General features: G+C 40.6%; 3 protein-coding genes across 3 annotated transcripts; all 3 read right to left on the bottom strand.

The window, feature by feature from the left end:
* Positions 1–461: 461 nt before the first annotated feature.
* cyba (cytochrome b-245, alpha polypeptide) lies at positions 462–4,298 on the bottom strand. The gene is made up of 6 exons (XM_071530667.1): positions 4,150–4,298; positions 3,726–3,795; positions 2,863–2,937; positions 2,656–2,739; positions 2,429–2,510; positions 462–1,864 (listed from the first exon to the last, which is right to left on the bottom strand). Exons 1-6 carry the CDS (start codon positions 4,205–4,207, stop codon positions 1,673–1,675), a joined length of 561 nt encoding a protein of 186 aa, XP_071386768.1. The 5' UTR covers positions 4,208–4,298; the 3' UTR covers positions 462–1,672.
* A 569-nt stretch (positions 4,299–4,867) lies between these two features.
* mvda (mevalonate (diphospho) decarboxylase a) lies at positions 4,868–12,403 on the bottom strand. The gene is made up of 10 exons (XM_071530670.1): positions 12,243–12,403; positions 11,845–11,915; positions 11,235–11,349; positions 10,966–11,112; positions 10,297–10,496; positions 9,979–10,053; positions 9,581–9,799; positions 9,144–9,259; positions 8,810–8,918; positions 4,868–5,636 (listed from the first exon to the last, which is right to left on the bottom strand). Exons 1-10 carry the CDS (start codon positions 12,316–12,318, stop codon positions 5,556–5,558), a joined length of 1,209 nt encoding a protein of 402 aa, XP_071386771.1. The 5' UTR covers positions 12,319–12,403; the 3' UTR covers positions 4,868–5,555.
* A 1,079-nt stretch (positions 12,404–13,482) lies between these two features.
* Positions 13,483–17,423, bottom strand: pdcd5 (programmed cell death 5). Its single transcript, XM_071530669.1, has 6 exons — positions 17,242–17,423; positions 15,629–15,669; positions 14,809–14,870; positions 14,375–14,466; positions 14,213–14,284; positions 13,483–14,130 (listed from the first exon to the last, which is right to left on the bottom strand). The coding sequence occupies exons 1-6, from the start codon at positions 17,305–17,307 to the stop codon at positions 14,083–14,085; spliced, it is 381 nt and encodes a 126-aa protein (XP_071386770.1). The 5' UTR covers positions 17,308–17,423; the 3' UTR covers positions 13,483–14,082.
* Between the last annotated feature and the right edge of the window lie 847 nt (positions 17,424–18,270).

The following is an 18,270-nucleotide window of genomic DNA, read 5'->3' as shown; positions in this document are numbered from 1 at the left end:
AGTTAATGCTATACATTGGGTAAGTGATTATATTTATATTACAGTGTGTAGTGCTGTCATCCAGCAGGAGGTGGCAGCAGTGGCTTAAGTACAACCGCCTGAACAAGAGTGGCAAGCCTTTGTAATATTTATTGTCAAGACTTCCCCAGTGAACTAGTTAGAAAATATATGCTAGATCTTATTGTTTTAGTCACTGGTAAGTAATCTGACTGTGATGTGAAACTACAGGAATGTTACATGGAACGATTCATAAGATACATGAAGGTCTAACACTAGGTCTCACTAAAATCTGGAAGCACTGTGACCTGTTGCTGTTGTGGTTCAAATTAAAATAAGGAAGTGTAGGCCACTTCTGTGGTTTCCACACCAAGTCCAGCTGCTGAACAGGTCAGCTATGGCTAACAAGGAGAAATAGCTGTGGGAAAATAAAGATGTCTCTTCAAGTCACCAACAAGCAGAACTTGTCTGACAACCAACAGTTATGTAAGATTTATTAAGTGAACATTTTTCCATCATAATACAATGTAGGGTAGTGTGACAAAGAAAGCAAAAGTAGATGAACATGAGATGAAAGAGGGAAATCCAATGTATCGAAATTAGATGTAAGAAGGAAGTTGAATTTCACCACTACATAAAAAAAATCTTCCAAAATGCAAACCAGAGACACCGACAACGTGTCACATCTACATGCCTGACAATAAATCAATGACAGATAATGGCATTTCTGGGGCACAAGGGATTTATTTACAACACATCAAAAGTACAGAAGGTAAGTAGGTCAATTTGTCAATTTTAAAGGTAAACATTGGGGTTTGACTGATATGTTTTTTTTCATGGCAAAAAATAAAATAAAAATTCCTCCTCAAAATTTAAGAAGATTCAGTGTTTCCCCCAGAGATTTATTGTTGGCACAACTCTACATTGAAATGAAGCACTAAAATAATGTGAAAAACCAAACCAAAATTCAGTGTAAAACCAATTAATCAGTTTTAGCAAACATGTACAATATTGGCCATTGATATGTAGTCTACAGCAATGTAATCAGTTGACTTAAAGTAAGAAAACAAATACAGTTTGAAGACCTATAGGGTAACAGAACACTAACTCATGAGCTGCTAAGATTGTCATGTCCGCCCTAAATTGGTTAAAGCCATATAATCTGAGGTTACAGTGTTCATGCTTTATTTTCCACTATGACTGAAAAATGGCATCAAGTGCATTGGAGAGGACAGTAGAAAACATTGAGTGTATTTGATTAAGACATTCATCACAGCATTAACAACTTTGCATAGCAAAATCTGACCTCCACCCATTACTGTGCCCTCTGTAAAAATATCGACCGCACCCACATTCCTCATAGACTTTGCTAGTTTCTAAGGTATCCTGCAGCCACCTAGCAGGTACAACATGCTGTTTTAGTCAGTAACTCCAAGTTAGACCTAGAGATACTAGATTATTCAAGAGTTAAGTCAATTTGTGTGAATTACGGATATAACAGAGTTCCATTTATCACCTGCAGCTGTGCAAAAACTGAATACAACTTCTTTTTCACAAATAAAACATATTTACTCACTACATCAAATTATCTGGCAACAGTTACCAATAATTTACTGCATCCATCTTCAGTTCCCTCTATCATTTTAATTGGGGCGGGGGGGGTATAGAGGACTGGTCACTCGTTGGCAGTGACAGAGATGGGGTTGACATAGGCGGCTCCCTCCAGGTCTTCTGCCCGCTTCCTGCGCATCTCTGCCGGCGGTCTGGGTGGAGGATTCTGAGGCGGGTTCTTGATACTCTCTCCAACTGGCTTTCGGGTCTCCTTCCGTGGAAGAATGGGCTCCCACTGTTCACCTCGGATAGCTGCCTAGGAAGCAAGCAGATGACCACGAATACAAGTTAGTGATAGTTGGCTGGTCTGCCAAAGATGTATCATTGTTGTTGTTCATTTCTGAACGGACAAAGTTTTGCCAATAAATGTGAAATTTGAAATGGAGATAGTGTGTGGAAACTTTCTTTCCAATTTTATCTTTTACCTCCAGTACCTTCACCTTAAAATCCCAACAACTGAGGAGTGATGAGTAAACATTATCAGTTTAATTAAATCAGTTTAATTCATCTTGTAGAATCATGATTGTATCCATAATCATAATTATACAGACTGTGCAGCCTGGAAAGCATATAATCTTGGTTCAAGTTCAAAATACCCAAGTCATACCTCTGACTGGTGAGATTTCATAACTACAGAGTGTCTCAATGTCTCAATAGAGATACCAGGAATGGAACAAACCCTTCCTTGTTACCATTTCCTTGTTTCCATCAACTGCTCACGTCCTCCAATAGCTAACAACTGAATTACTGTGGCTAATATATAACATGATGTATTATATACTAAGGGTGGAAACTATAGTGGAGAAGGCCATTAACTTACTCCTAGGTAGATGAGGCTGGCGATGCCCAGGCAGACACACCCGAGGACAGTAGCAAGCATGAAGCCCCCAGGAACACAGACCCTGAGGAAGAAAGAAAGAAAGAAAGAAAGAATGTTTTTGAGGGAACAAAAGACAAAAACATCTAGCTGCCAGTGTGTCGCAGAGACTGGGTGAATGAAAAGAATGCTGTCTAGCAAACAAAACTGGCAGGTTCTAATGAACTCACCCTGCATATAGAAACGCTCTGACATAGTAGTTCCTGGTCAGTGGCCCAAAGGATTTCACACACACAGTGAAACAGTATTGACCCCTGAGGGAGATAAGAAACAAGGAGTGGATAGAAGCTTCCGTGTCTTGACTGAACAGTATAATGGTGATCATCACAGAGTTTACTGCTTGTTACAAAAGCACTGACTTATATGGCATCACTTACGTCCTCTCCACACTGGTGCCCTTGTTCCTCCTGCCTCTTGGATACTCCAGCAGACACACAAACACCCCAGCAGCTCTGAGCATCTGTCAAGGCTGCAACACAGCTCACAGGTTTCTCTAAGTCACATAATATAAACACCGACAGGGCATCAAAGCTACTCAAAATAAATGGAAGTAGTAGGGGGAAACAGGGCAAGATGAGCCACCCCTTGTTTCTAGGCAACCATACACAAAATGAATCATGTGATCACAGATTCAGAAAGAATAATTCATTTCCTTGAATCTGTGATGGAGGAGAGCAGATGGAGAAAGTGGTAAGAGAGCCAGGTCAAAAAAATAATTTCTAGTATGTCAAGTATTTCATCATGGTAAAGATATTGTAATTCTTGTATCTAAATGGAAGCATATACATGTGAAGCTTTATTATATATTAGTTTAAGGCTTAATAAGGTACAATATGAGGTCAGGTTTAAGTGTCAACTTGCCATGTCCTTGCCATGCTCAACTTACCCCTACATTGTGTAATGTGTCATACTTCTAAAACTGTATTAGCTACAGAAAATGTTTTAATTTCCATGAATGCCCGTCAACCTCAAGTATACATTTTTGGAATTTATGAATACTTTCACAGCACAGTACTGTATTTTGAGACTGTCAGGTATATGTAACAACAAAAGCAAAGTGTTTAGCTACAATTTGCTTCCACACAGATGAGGATTTGAGTGAAAATCTCATACCAAAGATTTACTCAGAGGCTTCCTTGGTAGAAATTACATTATGAAAATTTTGACAGCTTGAGTGTTGTTTCTTTAGTTCAAAAAGTCTTGTAGTTATTGTGAAGTATATGTGAAGATCAAAGGATACACTCCATAAGCAGCAAACTGCCAGCCTCTGAACTGTCCAGCCACCCCCACTATGCCACCAGTAAGGAGAACTGAAAGAAGGAAGCAGGAAGAAAAAAAAACAAACATCAGTCCCTAGCTACAAGAGACAAGCCCATGTCAAGCTATAACACTGTCTTTCAGTTCTTCATCATTTTCACACATTAATTTCTATTCGTCAGCTGAATTTACAGTTGGTCGAAATGACCCAAACATTTCAGTAATAAAAAAATAAATAATAAGAACTGCTTTTATTCCGTTGACAAACTGGTGAATACAGTTCAGAACAGATTAATTTCAACTGAAAATATTATAGATATAAAGAGACACTCCAGTGAATTACCCAAACATTCACTCCACTATAAAACTCAGTTCATGCATATCTGTAGACAAAGTTTTGTACTCACTGAGTCCCGCCGCCAGCGCCTGTTCATTGGCCCACATCGCCCACTCTATCTTCCCCATAGTGTTTTCACCTGAACAGCCCTGCTGCTGACTGCTGAAACTCCGCGACAGCGACTGTCAAATCTGATTGTTATTACCAGGAAGAAGATGTATTTAAGACAAAGATGTGCACGGGAGGCCGGGCCGACGTGCTGGCCAGTCCCCAAATCACTCGTCATTTCCGAACTGTGAAGGGCTGCCGCGAGGGGGGCGGGGCTTAATCCTTCAGTTCCTACTGTGATGGACACACAACTGGTTGTTAGGTGCTAAGCGGTGGTGCAGTGATGAATAGGAAGGTGGGTAATTTATGACCTACAGGAGGTGATCATCATAAGGCATTACCACCACCATTACAAAATACACACATACATATATAAACAAATTTATACTAATATACTGCTCATCCATGTCTAAAAAGTTAGGTCAACTTTTACACAACTAAAAAGTTGGGTAAATTGCTTTTGATGTGCTTTCCAATTTCTTTACATTGATCATAAACTTTTGTTCCTGAAAAATGTATCTTCCAAGATAAAACTCTAATCTGTCATTGGCAAAAAGCAACAGATAACCTACATTGTTAGAAATATCTCCAAATGACCACCCACAAAACAAGACTTTACATCAGTTATATAGACTAAAATATATTTTATTAAATTATACAGAAGTTGAATGTAATCGATAGGTACATTTGAAATCTCTTGGTACATTTTCACAAGAGGAAATGATAATTACTAAATTGGCCTTTTTTCACCAGGAAAATGTAATAGGTCTTTTTGCATATACCTCTTTATGCATAGATACATAACCTCCTATACACATGCATTTCTTCTGTTAGGTCAGAATACAAGGTCAGCTGCAGTGCAGTGACCCGTTTTTGTGGTTAAGTGCCTTGCTCTAGGGCACATTGCCAGTGTTTTGCACCCTTCTGTCACCAGCTGGATTAGTTCCTGCCGATAATGTTGAGGATTGAACCCATTAATCAGCCTCCTACCTCAAGCACTGGACACTTTTTGGATTGTTCACACTCATTCTACTTTCACTTTTCACTTGTTTATTCAAGAGAGAGGCAGGTGTAGGCTTATAGAGAGAAATAGAGTTTTCAAGATATGTAGAGAGCTAGATATAAAGATATAGAAATATAGATATAAAGAGAGAGATATAGAGATTGATATAAAGAGAGATAGACCAAAACAGATTGAGGAATGGAGAGAGAGATATGAGCATTCTTAATCAATAACGGTAAGAAAGGTGCCTGGTTTTACTATGATTTATAAAAGCCAAGTTACAAATGTCTAACACCAATTATATCTTTGCCAAACGAGATTCCCATTGCTCAAGGGAACTTTGTCCCTTCGGGGGCCAAGAGGCATCAGATGCTCTTCTTAGGAAACCCATCAGATCCAAGCAGGTGCTGGTCGGGGTTGTCCACAACCTGAGGGCCTGGGCCAGCCTGGAACAGCACACAAGAAAGGATCAGGTCAGGGTCAAGCTTAAGGTTTACCGCCAAAGAATAGACTCATCCCTTGTTAAGTGTGTTTGTGTTTGTTTGCATGACCAGTTGGCTGCACGACCAGTTGGCTGAGGTCTTCACTACAATATTCAACCTCTCACTGTCCCAGTCCACAGTCCCTACATGCTTCAAGACCACCTCTATCATCCCCGTCCCCAAGAAATCATCACCCACATGTCTGAATGACTACCGACCCATAGCACTCCACTATTGCCATGAAGTGCTTTGAGAGACTGGTCCTGGGTCACATCAAAGACACTATCCTCCCCACACTCGACCCACATCAGTTCGCCTACCGTCCCAAAAGGTCTACAGAGGACGCCATTGCCACTGCCCTGCACTTTACCCTGACCCACCTGGAACACAAAAACACATACATCCGGATGCTGTTCATAGATTCCAGCTCTGCTTTTAACACCATCATCCCCTCCAAGTTAACCACCAAACTCCTCTCCCTTGGACTTAGGGCGCTTTCACACTTGCGCTTTTAGTCCGGTTAAATCGGACTCTGGTTCATTTTCCCCCTTGGTGCGATTCGTTTGGGCAGGTGTGAACAGTAATCGTACTCGGGTGCCGACCAAAACAACCGCACAAGACCCTTTAGAGGAGGTGGTCTCGGTCCGGTCCCAAACAAACTCTGGAGCGGTTCGTTTGTGGTGGGAACGTGATCTGACCTCGATCCGACCCAACTACCAGGTGAACTCAATTTACTCCGCAAGTTTGAGCTAAACGGCTCCTGTAGCCAGGTATAGCCAGGTATAGCCAGGTATAGCCAGGTATAGCAGGTATAGTAGGTATAGTAGGTATAGCCAGTATAGCATTTTCAAGACGTTTCCTCGAAGTGCATTCGGCATTCTGCTGGTACAGTTTTGCCTGGTATATTGCCCAGATAATTACAACAGTTATGAGCAAATGCCAACTCTGCCGTTGCTACATGTTGCATAGCAATGTGCACTAGTCCAGAACACAGGACCTTCTTCCTGTATTTACTTTCTTGCTCCTGCCCCAGACACATCTGACCAATAAGCGGAGTGAACGTTCCCACGTGGTTTGTACTGATGCATTTTGGTTCGCTTGGATTGTTCTCCGTGTGAAAAGAACCGAACCAAGGGGAAAACGCTCCAAGTTTACAAACTCATCAACTGATTCGGACCAGAGCAAACAAACTATAGGTGTGAAAACGCCCTTAATCCCTCTCTCTGTAACTGGACCCTAGACTTCCTGACCAACAGGTTAGGTAACCTCACCTCCTCCACCCTGGCCCTCAGCACAAGTGCCCCTCAAGGCTGTGTTCTGAGCCCCCTCCTCTACTCCCTTTTTACCCACGACTGCTTGCCAATTCACCACTCAAACTCTATAGTAAAGTTCGCCACACAACACCACAGTTGTAGGCCAAATCACAAACGACGATGAGACGGCCTACAGGGACGAGATCCTGCACCTCACATCATGCTGCACCTCCAACAATCTCGTGTTCTCCCTCCTGCCCTCTGGGAGGCGCTACAGGAGTCTCAGAGATCGCACTACCAGCCGCCAAAAAAAAACAAAAAAACAAAACAAACAAACTGCAACCGTATTACTGCGACGGATATATAAGCAAGAGGGTCAAAGTTCAAGACGCAATGTGATGACGAAATAGTATGTCCCAATTGTCTGCCTACTACATGCACAGTACATACTTTCTAAGGGCAGATGTAGTACGTAGTGTAGTAAAAAGAAAAAGTATGCGATTTGGAACGCAGCGCACCTCTCTTCTTCAAGCTGAGCCCCCCCTGAACCCTACACCACACACCATACACACTTTCCTCCATGTTCTCTCACCTACCAACATTCACACCCTGATCCCTCCCCTCTGCCCCCTCTCCCCCGTTTCTGCACTTTAATGACTCTTTTGCACTACTGCCATGCTTACCATGCCATTTGCACAGCTACAAATACCTCAGATATACTAAATTTGTCTAGATCTAGATAATAATGATCTAGATTATCAGAATCTAGATTAGCACAGCAGGAAACTATGTGATAATATTCACTGCAATCTGCAATTGTAGTAGGGCAACTTAATGTGAGGTAAAACCATGTTAAAAGGAAATGGAGACCCATTTTGCAAGTTATATTGCAATCTCACAAAACAATTGCCATATCATATTTTTCCATACTGCGTAGCCCTAAAATAGACACAAAAATACCTGTCTCAACAAAGAAGAGCCGCTCTCCAGCTAAAATAACATTTCACGAGACAACTGCTGCACAAAAATCACCAATTTACAGGCTAAGATATAATCAAGTTATAGCTTAAAAAGCCATAAAAGAATAAGGGGTCAGTACGTAGAGGAAAATTAGATATTACTGGGTTATATGAGCAAGAAATAACATCATTTTTTGGAGAGAATGTCCATGATAGACTCCTGTAAAAGTCATTGCGATAAATAGTTCAGTTTGTGTCCTTTGCATCTCATTCGAGTCGCTGGTGAAGTGGCTCATGGAGACATTAGCTCTTGTGGGAGGAAAACCTTCAGTTGGGCCAGATGTCCTCAGGTCCTCAGCCACAATTCTCAAATACTGTCATCCAATAATTCAAACAAGTGCAGTAGAGTTCAATATGATAAAAGTTTACTGAAAAATCAACACAGATACAAACAATCCGAGTTGGACCATGGTGCAACTGATTTGGTTTCTGTTGTACATCCTTTTATATTCTTTAATACGCTCCACCTTTTGTGGAGCTTAATAACAGATACCTCCTTCAAAAACTCCCCTAACTTTCCTTCATCTTAATACACCATTATTTTTAATTGCTACTTCTGCTTGGTGTCAACGTAACCTCAAATTCTGATAAAAATAATGGTGTCTTCATGATTTCAAACATTCAATAAAAAAGCTTTAATCTAGACATATGTACACAATCAAATAATGGTGTCAATATAATTCTCATTATGAACACTGACATCATATGCTTGTTTGCTATAATCATCAACTTCCCGTATACCTATCATACTAATTAAACATTCATGCAGGCCTACACGGGCCTTCTGGTGAGTCAAAATCTCCCACACTCTGTGCCAACGAGTGTGTGTGTGTGTGTGTGTGTGTGTGTGTGTGTGTGTGTGTACCTTGGTGCTGATAATGTAGCTAATTCCTTTGGGTATGGGCTCAAAACCAACAGCCTGCTTCAGTTCTTCAGAAAGAACAGCATTATTAACTGGAAGACCGTTTATAAACCTGTAGAGGAGGGAGAGACATGTTACAAGGTGGTTGAGAGAAAAACAAACCTAAACACAAAATATTGTAATAGTGTTTACTTGGAATGTAGTTCAAGCCATAAACTACCTATTTATATCCATTTAATGTACTGTATGTTTCAGATATACCTATTAGCTTGCATACCAGCAACATTTTGCAGAGGACTATGCATAAAAGCTGAGTAGGTCTGGTGAATGAACTCACTGTCCTCCATTGGTCTCTGGGGGAAAGAAATGGCGAACCACCTGGACAAACTCAGCAACATGCTCCTGCGGAGTGTAGATCACAGCGTTTGGCCCTGCGTCAAAAGTGTAGGCCACCTATAGGGAAACAAAGACACACCAACTGCCGCTGTTATACCAAGATGGACACATTTCCTGTTGTAAAACCACCTCACAAGTTTCACATCTTCATTACACCATCTCAGAAATTCAATGACATGAACAGCTGCAAGTTTCCAACACAGACCCCTGAAAGAACTCTCGATATTAGTAAAACAGAAGTAGGCAGGCCACAGCTACACACTATAAAAGATGGACGCACACTTCCAGGGACAAATGGAAATAGGAAAAAGCAAGGCAAATAAGCATCAGTACAGAAATGGAACTACCACTGAAGTATATTGTCATTATGTTGCTCACCCTTGTCTCCCCGTAGTGCCTGTTATACCGATGCACCAAGCCGATGACTTGACGAGACACGCTGTTGAGGTAGAAGATAGGAGGATAAGTGTCGAGGCAGGTGGCATGGAACTGGTTACTGTCCTTCATGGTCAGTTCAGCAAATGTAGTGAAGTCTTTCCTGCGCACTGCTTCAATCATCTCCTCCATTCGGCCTGGGACAACGCTCTCAGCCCGGTGCTACACAGAGAGAGGGAGGATGGGCACAGGCCTTGAGGTTAGTAACGATCTATCAGCTTCAACAGAGGCATCCAATCTCAGAAAGTCAGTTGTGTTCAGCCCAATACTTTACAGTATTAAAAGCAATGTTCATATGTAATCACAGGTGAATCATGCATGTTGGAGGGTGAACAAAGTACCTTCAGGAGGCAGCTTGTTTGTACACTGGTTTGCATGCCGGAGGTGCTGCCTACTGGCTTCCGCTCAGCACTGGCCTATAACAAACAGAGCACAGCATGTTAAGTCTGTTCTTGTACACAAGTCAAGACCCCTGCTGTATATGTATCTATTTTCTCCCCCAGAAAATTACATTTATATATATTTTTAAAGTATGTGATGCACTCACTCTCACACTAGAGTGCACAAGTGCCAGAATAAAACTGACTCATGTCATTCTCTCTCTCTCTCTCTCTCTCTCTCTCTCTCTCTCTCTCTCACACACACACACACAGACCTACCACTAGCACAAGGACCCTGAGTTCAGGCCAGTGAGTCTCTGGCTCCACCTGCTGGGCTAGACTGTCCTTGCCATCCTCTCTGCGTCCCATGATCCACTGGACAAATCCCCCGTACATGCTCCGACAGGCGCTGCCCGAGCCTTGCCTCGCGATCCCAGACAACTCCCCTTCTACCCCAAACACCCGAGCCAGTGTGTACACTGCAACAGAGTGAGGACAGAGGAAATAAGACCAGGGAAGATTGGGATAGCATGGATATACTGTATATCAAACATGAGATATGGAGAGAGCAGGAAACCCATTTTTGCAGAGTTGCATTTTTATTCTAAAGCCCCAAAAGCTAATGAGGGCCACACCATTGTTTCCTGACAAACATTTTTAGTAGACCATTTAATTTTTGTTTTATTATTTAGTATTTGTGCTTAAATAAACAGTAAGGTACTGGCTGTTTCACGCAACTTCATACAGTTCAAACTTTTCTTATTGTGATGTGTAAAAGCAACTGTTATGGCTAATAATGATTTTATATTGGTACTAAAGTGCCATCAGTATAATTTCAGTCATGCATTGGGACAACAGCTTACAGCAGGTGCATACCTCTCACACACACAGACATACCTCTCATAGACACACACGTACACACACAGACATATACACACATACACTCACCTAGACAAGCGAAGCCAGCAGCAGAGGAGGCCAGCCCAGCAGCGGTGGGGAAGTTGTTGACGGAGCAGATGTGGACTTTATGAGACAAACAGGTCGTATCCACACCAGGTTCCCCATCACTGCGTCTCTTCCTCGCTAGTCGGCGAACTAAGGCGGGACATCGCAGAACACAAAAGAATGATATTGGCATATTGGCCCACACTCTCTTTGACTCCCCGTTATTTTGCTGCTGTTTGTGTCTCTTGTGAGGAAAAAACATAAAGACTCACTCTCTCTCAGACAGGACTGTAGTCGTGGATGGCTTATATCTTCTTCGTTGCCATTGAGCCATATTCGATCCTCCTGAAATGATCTGCTAGATGCAACTGTTGTGGTTGTTTTCAGCTAAATGGAAAGAGGGGGACAAGGCAGATCTACGTCAAGCCATAGCTATCAGCCATATTGCACATCCCAGGCATCAGAACCACAAACTGACAATATTTTACATAATTCTCATCATGTTTTTATTAGTATTATTTCACAATGTTTATGCATCACGTTTTCCTGAAAGGAACTGTTGCAGCAGATGTGAAGCCACAGCTACATTATCTTCATTTAAAATATGCTCAAACATGCAAAGAAAACCAGTGCTTGTAACCAAATTTCGCCTCATTTACATTTCATTAGCAGTTCTGTTTTTGGGGTATTTTGTATGAGGGTCAGTGCAGGAAATTGCTCACAAATGTTTAGTTGCTTTGCAAATGAGGGATTTTATTTTGAAAATCAAGGACGTTGAGGAAGCAGGCTCTACTGTTTACATTTGCCATTGCATACACAAAATTGACAATACAACAAGCGTGGACAGGAACAAAAGACTGACTATATTGTTAAGCTGTATACCTGGTCTTGATGCAATGTGACACTCAAAGAAGAGTTGATGGGTAGAATCAAATCTTCATTTCTCTTCCCCCCTGAGAAATAATAACAAGTTTCATAAACAGGCTACACCTTCCATTTATCTATTCTTTATATCTGATACTGTTAATAATATTTGTAGACACCAACTAGTATCAATGACTGTTAAAGATGTCATCCTCAACGACACGACACTACGATTAAATACACGACACTTAACGTTAAATAACCGCGTTAAATACTGCCCAGTGTTCAATGAGGAGGCAATAATGTCTCCATACAAAAAGTGCATGTAATATCCATTTAACAGGCTTATTTGGTTTGCCTTAAGCCCTTACCTTCACCACCTACACAAGGCTAAAGTGTGGCTAGGTGATACTCACAGTATTTGATGACAGCTATATTGACAGGAGCGGTGCATGTAGCCATGTTTGGCTTGTCGACATTGTCTTCAGGCATAGTTGTCTATTGCAGCTGATAAAAATATTGTTTGATACCTGGATATTCTGAAATACACCGTACGACCCTGTTGTAGTATTCAGTGGCTATGGTATGGCTAACTATAGTAATGTCTGCACACAACCGTAGCGCTTCCCCGAGGCTTCTCCCTATTGGTTGGGGTTGAACATGTGGCTACGCCCACCGCCAATCAGAGCGAAACCCTCTTTGTTAAAGAATCGCGATAGCCAATAAGAAACCATCTGACCACAGTCGTGCGAAAATGGGGCAAGGTCAGGGGACCGTCCCACATGGAGGGAGTGTGTACAGAGCTGATACAGAGTGTACAGAACAGTGATTCTCAACCTTTTTCAAATCAACGACCCCGAATTTAGTCCACATTAGAGCCACAGACCGCCATTTGATGACATTTTGTCTCTCGGACCCAAATCTGAGAACATTTTTATTGCTAGATATGATTTTGTCCAGAATTCCATCACTATCTGAATTGTTGGTAGAGAGATAACAGTGAAACTATTATCAAAATAGTCATTCTTCTACATTCTCGAATTGCTTTAACTTATTGTAAATTAAATAATGGTGATATAACAATTCATCACTTTGCTGGGGACCCCCTGGAACCCCCTCAAAGACCGCCGGTGGTCCCCGGACCCCACGTTGATGAACCACTGGTATAGAGAAGTTGAGACTATAAAAACCTCCTTGATGGCCTACTATATTAATTTAACACACATGGTGACTCAATTAGATAAACAAAAAGGCATTGCATTATTTATAGGTGAAAATAAAATCGTGTTTCTCATTTATGCTTTTTATTTTTAAAGTTGGGTGGATATAATACATTTGGCAAATCAGTAACTGTTATTTTTTCAAAAAATTGAAATTGTGGTTCCTTTAAAAAAAAAAAAAAAGAATGGAGGAAATTCTTCATACAGACGCAGTAAGCCGACTCTTCCCGAGGTGCTGAGGATAATGTCTGATGATGTGGCACAGCTGTCCCGTACTTGCATTGAACATAGACACAAGTAAAAGAAACCGGTGCCTTGACTAAATATAACACCAACTTGTGTAAAGATGAAAAAACTGTAAAATTTTCAAGAGGAGTGAACCCTTATTCTTAAAACAATCGGTAACTTTAGTGATGGTTCAGTGTAAAAACAAACATTTGAATTTAAGGCTTTTTTTTATTTTTTTATGTAAACCTTTAAGATACATGCCAGCAAAAAAAAGGAACATATCAAAGTGCAACATCCAAGGTTCATGGGATGCTAGCATTGAACAGAAAATAATGTACAGTATTCACAAAGCAGTCTAGATAAAATGCATCTGCAACAGTATCTGTTTTGCATTTTGTCCAGCTTCTTGTGTTTGAACAACCAAAGTCAACCATGGTGAAAATAAAGAAAAGGAGTAGCTAACTATAGAGAAGCACTAAAGGATTGTTACGGTCAGTCAGGGGTACAACACATGCAGTGCAAATTTGTAGCGTCTTGCTTGAAAAGAGACTGCAAAAGCACACTTATCGCACTGTGCATATTATACCCCTCCATGACTCATTGCCACAATATCAACCCCACCCAAATTGTTCTTCCTTCTTGGTATGTAGTTTCCAGAACCACACCGAAGCTGGCGTGGCATCCCAGGATTCAACTAAGGGGAAATCACTGGTCAAATATTCTATCAACAGAGTCCCACTAAAGCACCTCCTCTCCTGAATTCTGCTGTCAACCAGCCTGGCTCACTTCAAGGCGCCCGTTCAGAGTGCTAGTAATCGTCCTCCTCGTCTGAGTCCATCACCCTCCGTCTGTTGAACTGAAAAGTACAGAGCGTCAAATGATGCAAGATGGCCTAGTCAACGATAATGAATCAAATGTGACATTCCCGTGGTACTTACTGTGACAGTTGTCTTTTTCTCCGTTTGCTGACTGACTTTTTCTAGGATCTCGATCAAGCCCGACTCTGAAATCTGACAGAGGAGGAAATCCATTCATTGCATCGAGTGTATATGGAGGAATATCAACAAACATATTCCAAGCATCAGAGGCTATTCTCTCACCTTTCCTCCTAACTTCCCAAAACGAGCCATCTGAATGAGATAGTTCTCAACTGCGTTGGCCTTCTCTGGCTTCACCAAAGCAAGATTGCTCACTGAAAAGGGAAGAAGATAATTGTACCAACTTGTGATTGTGAACAGGCACACTGATTAGGTACCTTCTATCTGATGTTACATGATATAAATTGAAGGGAACATCAGCCAATTTTTGCAAAACTCATAGGGAATGGGGTCATAGGACATTTATTTATGCAGCAAATTTTGTAGTGGTTCTGTGAGTTGGCTTTATACAGTAATGATGCTACAACCTAGCAGAGCATTTACGCTGTATGTCAGTGTGTTTTCTAACATATTGTATTCCCACAAGAGTAGCACTGATTTCCAAAGTGTTCCCCTTTTGATAACCTAAACAATAACAAATTTGAGAGCGTACTTACATCTGGCACGGGCGGATTGGTCTAGAACTTGAGCCAATATAGAGTTCCTCATCTCCGTTTCTCTGTGAAGAGATAGTACCAGAACAATATTGCCACATCAGCACTATCTGTTGTTTGGCTCTGAGACCAACTGCATTAGATAAAAGAAAAAAGGGAAAAAAAAAATCTGAAAAAAACATCAAAACATCTTCTGCCAAGCCAACAGAACACTAGCTTTGTCCCATAGCCACACTGGCAGGTCCTATATTATTAAATTTTTATGGAGCTATTTTCAAATATACTATGGCTCAGCACAACAATAATGTTCTTCATGACGTTTTGCATATAAATTTAGCTGATTTAAAAGGGTGTATAATGAATGAACTGAAAGACTAAATCCGCACAGGCAGAACAGTCACAATACTGGACCCAGATTAGCCGACATACCAGCTGCTCTAACTCATATGAGGCAAACTTGAGAATTTTTGGGGGGGCGACATGTCAAATGTTACAAACTGGCCTGATTGGAAGGATTTTAGCAATTGTCTAGGGATGTGAGCCAATCAAGACCAAGTCCAGTTGTTTGAAACGGCCTGTAAAAAAAAAATATGGATTTTTGAATGTAATGCAATAACTTTAAATTTAACCAATCAAACAAAATACAGATTTTAACAATGTTTTCATTAAACATCTTATATTCCATATACATGCATATATAGGCTATATATATATACATATATATATACACACACACATATATATATGTACATACATATATATATAAATAGAGGAACATTGAATTCCTGTGCTAGGGAACCCATAAACAAATCACACGTCTTACCTTTGTTTGGCCTCCTGCCCTTGCTGCTCATTTGAAGCATCCTGAAAGGATAAATGAGAAAGCACTGTCATACCTAGCTTGTACTATTGTATTCATCTAGTTGGAAGATTTATAGCCTAATAATTCCATATTTCCATACACTAACCATGCTGAGATAGTCTCACAAATTCCAAATGAAAAGTAGTTGGACAACTGTCATGGAATTAAAATCAGCCTCCCAAGTTACTGCTGCAGAAAGTTCTACTTTTGACTTAACAGATTTGATACCACTATCTCTAAAACATGATAGGAATAGGTTATTTGCCCTATATTTAGTTAGAGTCATAAGAGTAGTTTTCTTAAGCAGAGTTCATCATGTTTCAAACTAAAAAGTAACTGCAGTTGGCGAAAGAGCTGCTGAAATTTGATTAAAGACCAGGGCCAACTGTGTACATGAACTCTTTATTTAGACAACATCAAGACAACAGGCAGAGGTGTTCATGTGAGATACTGACTCTTTCAGGACCAGGTTAAACACAGCCCAGCAGAGCTCTTACACTTCACTGATGGGGCCGATTTTATCTATTTGATTAAAAAAAACAAAAAAAAACCCATTGTCCCTGTATCTTCACAACTGATGTTTCATGAGCTAACCCACATGATGTGTCATCTTTCATTGGCCTTTGGCACATTCACTGCAATATTTCCAAACACAATTTGCAAATCAGTTCTGAATTCTAACTGGAAATTATTGGTTTGGCTCAACTACTGAAAGCTGAAGAGATATAGGGACTGAGTAGTGGCTTGGGCAGTGCATGACTGGTTTAGGCCCAGTAAAGCCTACAATCACTAACATTACATACCTACAAACAGTGTGTGTTCAGTGAAATGTCTTAAAAATGTAAAAAAAATAAATAATAATAATAATATTTAGGCCTCAATTAACCCAATAGTCATAATGAATTCCATCATGTTTTGATTCAGTATAAATATCATATTCATTATTTTTTACAATCAGATGATAACAGAGAGATATCCACCTATTACTTTAAAACACGACTATTTAACTTGTCACTTTACTACGTAGTTAATAAATCCTGATGTGCAACGGTGTGCTGATGTTGCACTTGAGCAGATACGGCTGTTCAAAATAGTGTATAAACCCTATAAACTCAGACGCTGGCCTGCCCTCTCTTTGACAACTAAAGAACACGGAAATATCCCCACTATGTCCTCGAGTCCAAAGTCTGCCTATTTGTTATTTTGACCAAAATAAATTTTGAAAGGAAAAGATTTGTGGCTCGGCTACAGTTAAGCTAGTTGGGGCGTGTTAGCTTAACGTGTTGCCATGCCAATTCTTAGAACTCAGGCAGAAATTCTGACAGTATAGTAACGTTCGGTATTATTTTTATGTATTACACTTGCATTCGGCATAAGCTTCGCATCATGGAAAACTAGCTGGTTGGCAGCTATGTTTATAGGTCGCTTAAAGTGGTTAAAGTGGTTGAAGTGGTTGAGTTACTATACTTGGCTGGGGTTAGATTTTAACCAGCTAACTAGACTAGCTAGCAGCATGAGCATATCCTTATATGGTGGGTAAAAACACGCTTTCTCAGCTCATCTTGTCTCCTTACCCCGTGCTTTGACTGTAGCTCCGCCATCCTTTGCCGCCGGATGGCTTCTAATTCGTCGTCTGCCATTGTTTTATGATACAAAATTCAACAGAGAACTTAAAACTGAAACGGGTGCGATACTGTTACGATATGCACACAAAACTCCTAAGAGAGGCAAGGCCCGGGCTAGCTCAGGGGAGAGTAATCGACATCAAAAACATCAAGCCAACATCCAGGGTAGAGCAATCGAGCATAGTCTTGTTCTTCTTCTTTTAGGTTTTATGGCGGTAGGCAAATAACTTTTGGTGCATTACCGCCACCAACTGAAAAGGAGTATGAACCAGGGAACTATACAGTAATACAAATCTCAACAATCAAATAAATAAATAAGTAAATAAATAAATGAATACAATTTTAAACTCAAATCCTGTGTATTAGTCCTGTAGAATTTAAGACATGGAACAATTACTTAAAGGATATGTCTCCTGAACATAACTGTCTCTTTTAGTATCTCTCTATCTCTATCCTCCCTACATTTTGCACACTCAAATAACAAATGCTGTGCTGTTTCCATTTGTTGTTTTTAACTATGAGAATGTGACCTGTTGGGCCTAAGCTTCTTGTTTTCCCCACCTCCTTTTGAATGCTGTATAAATGTTTTCTCATCATTTATTGATCCCACTCTGCCATTTCCTTTTAATTTGTCCTCTTATTAGACTTTTGGTCTCCGCTTTACTGAACTTAATTTCAATATCAATCCGATCAGCGTTTGCTGCTTCTTTTGCGCTTGTATCTGCCTGTTCATTTCCTGCGGTTCCAGAGTGTGCAGGTATCCATATGAAACGTATAATGATCCCCATCCTCTGAATTGTAAACAGAGATGGTAGAATTTCAAATTCTAGGTCTCTTGCCTTATTGACTTACATGACCGTAAACACATCAATGCTGCACAAATTTAAACTTGAGGTGGCTTCACCCCCTTAACCTGTTGTAAAGGTAAAAAGATAGTAACCATTTCCCCTGCAGAATCTGAAAGGTGATCTGTTATTC

The sequence above is a fragment of the Centroberyx affinis genome, unplaced genomic scaffold, assembly GCF_046629955.1.
Source record: "Centroberyx affinis isolate AG114_WGS23_722 - 3 ecotype Tasmania unplaced genomic scaffold, CSIRO-AGI_Caff_v1 ptg001952l_1, whole genome shotgun sequence".
NCBI lineage: Eukaryota > Metazoa > Chordata > Actinopteri > Beryciformes > Berycidae > Centroberyx > Centroberyx affinis.
Note: the sequence above shows the minus strand (reverse complement) of the source record. Positions and strands in the feature narration are given on the sequence as shown.

What these genes read in the sequence shown, in the direction of transcription:
- cyba (XM_071530667.1), bottom strand. Translation starts at nt 4,207, where the DNA reads ATGGGGAAGATAGAGTGGGCGATGTGGGCCAATGAACAGGCGCTGGCG. An exon ending in GGCGCTGGCGGCGGGACTCA is followed by an intron (nt 3,796 to 4,149) that starts GTGAGTACAAAA and finishes TCCTTCTTTCAG; the next exon opens with TTCTCCTTACTGGTGGCATA. An exon ending in CAGTTTGCTGCTTATGGAGT is followed by an intron (nt 2,938 to 3,725) that starts GTATCCTTTGAT and finishes ACAGATGCTCAG; the next exon opens with AGCTGCTGGGGTGTTTGTGT.
- mvda (XM_071530670.1), bottom strand. Translation starts at nt 12,318, where the DNA reads ATGCCTGAAGACAATGTCGACAAGCCAAACATGGCTACATGCACCGCT. An exon ending in TATAGCTGTCATCAAATACT is followed by an intron (nt 11,916 to 12,242) that starts GTGAGTATCACC and finishes ATTATTTCTCAG; the next exon opens with GGGGGAAGAGAAATGAAGAT. An exon ending in TCACATTGCATCAAGACCAG is followed by an intron (nt 11,350 to 11,844) that starts GTATACAGCTTA and finishes CTTTCCATTTAG; the next exon opens with CTGAAAACAACCACAACAGT.
- pdcd5 (XM_071530669.1), bottom strand. Translation starts at nt 17,307, where the DNA reads ATGGCAGACGACGAATTAGAAGCCATCCGGCGGCAAAGGATGGCGGAG. An exon ending in AGCTACAGTCAAAGCACGGG is followed by an intron (nt 15,670 to 17,241) that starts GTAAGGAGACAA and finishes TTATCCTTTCAG; the next exon opens with GATGCTTCAAATGAGCAGCA. An exon ending in CCAATCCGCCCGTGCCAGAT is followed by an intron (nt 14,467 to 14,808) that starts GTAAGTACGCTC and finishes TTCCCTTTTCAG; the next exon opens with TGAGCAATCTTGCTTTGGTG.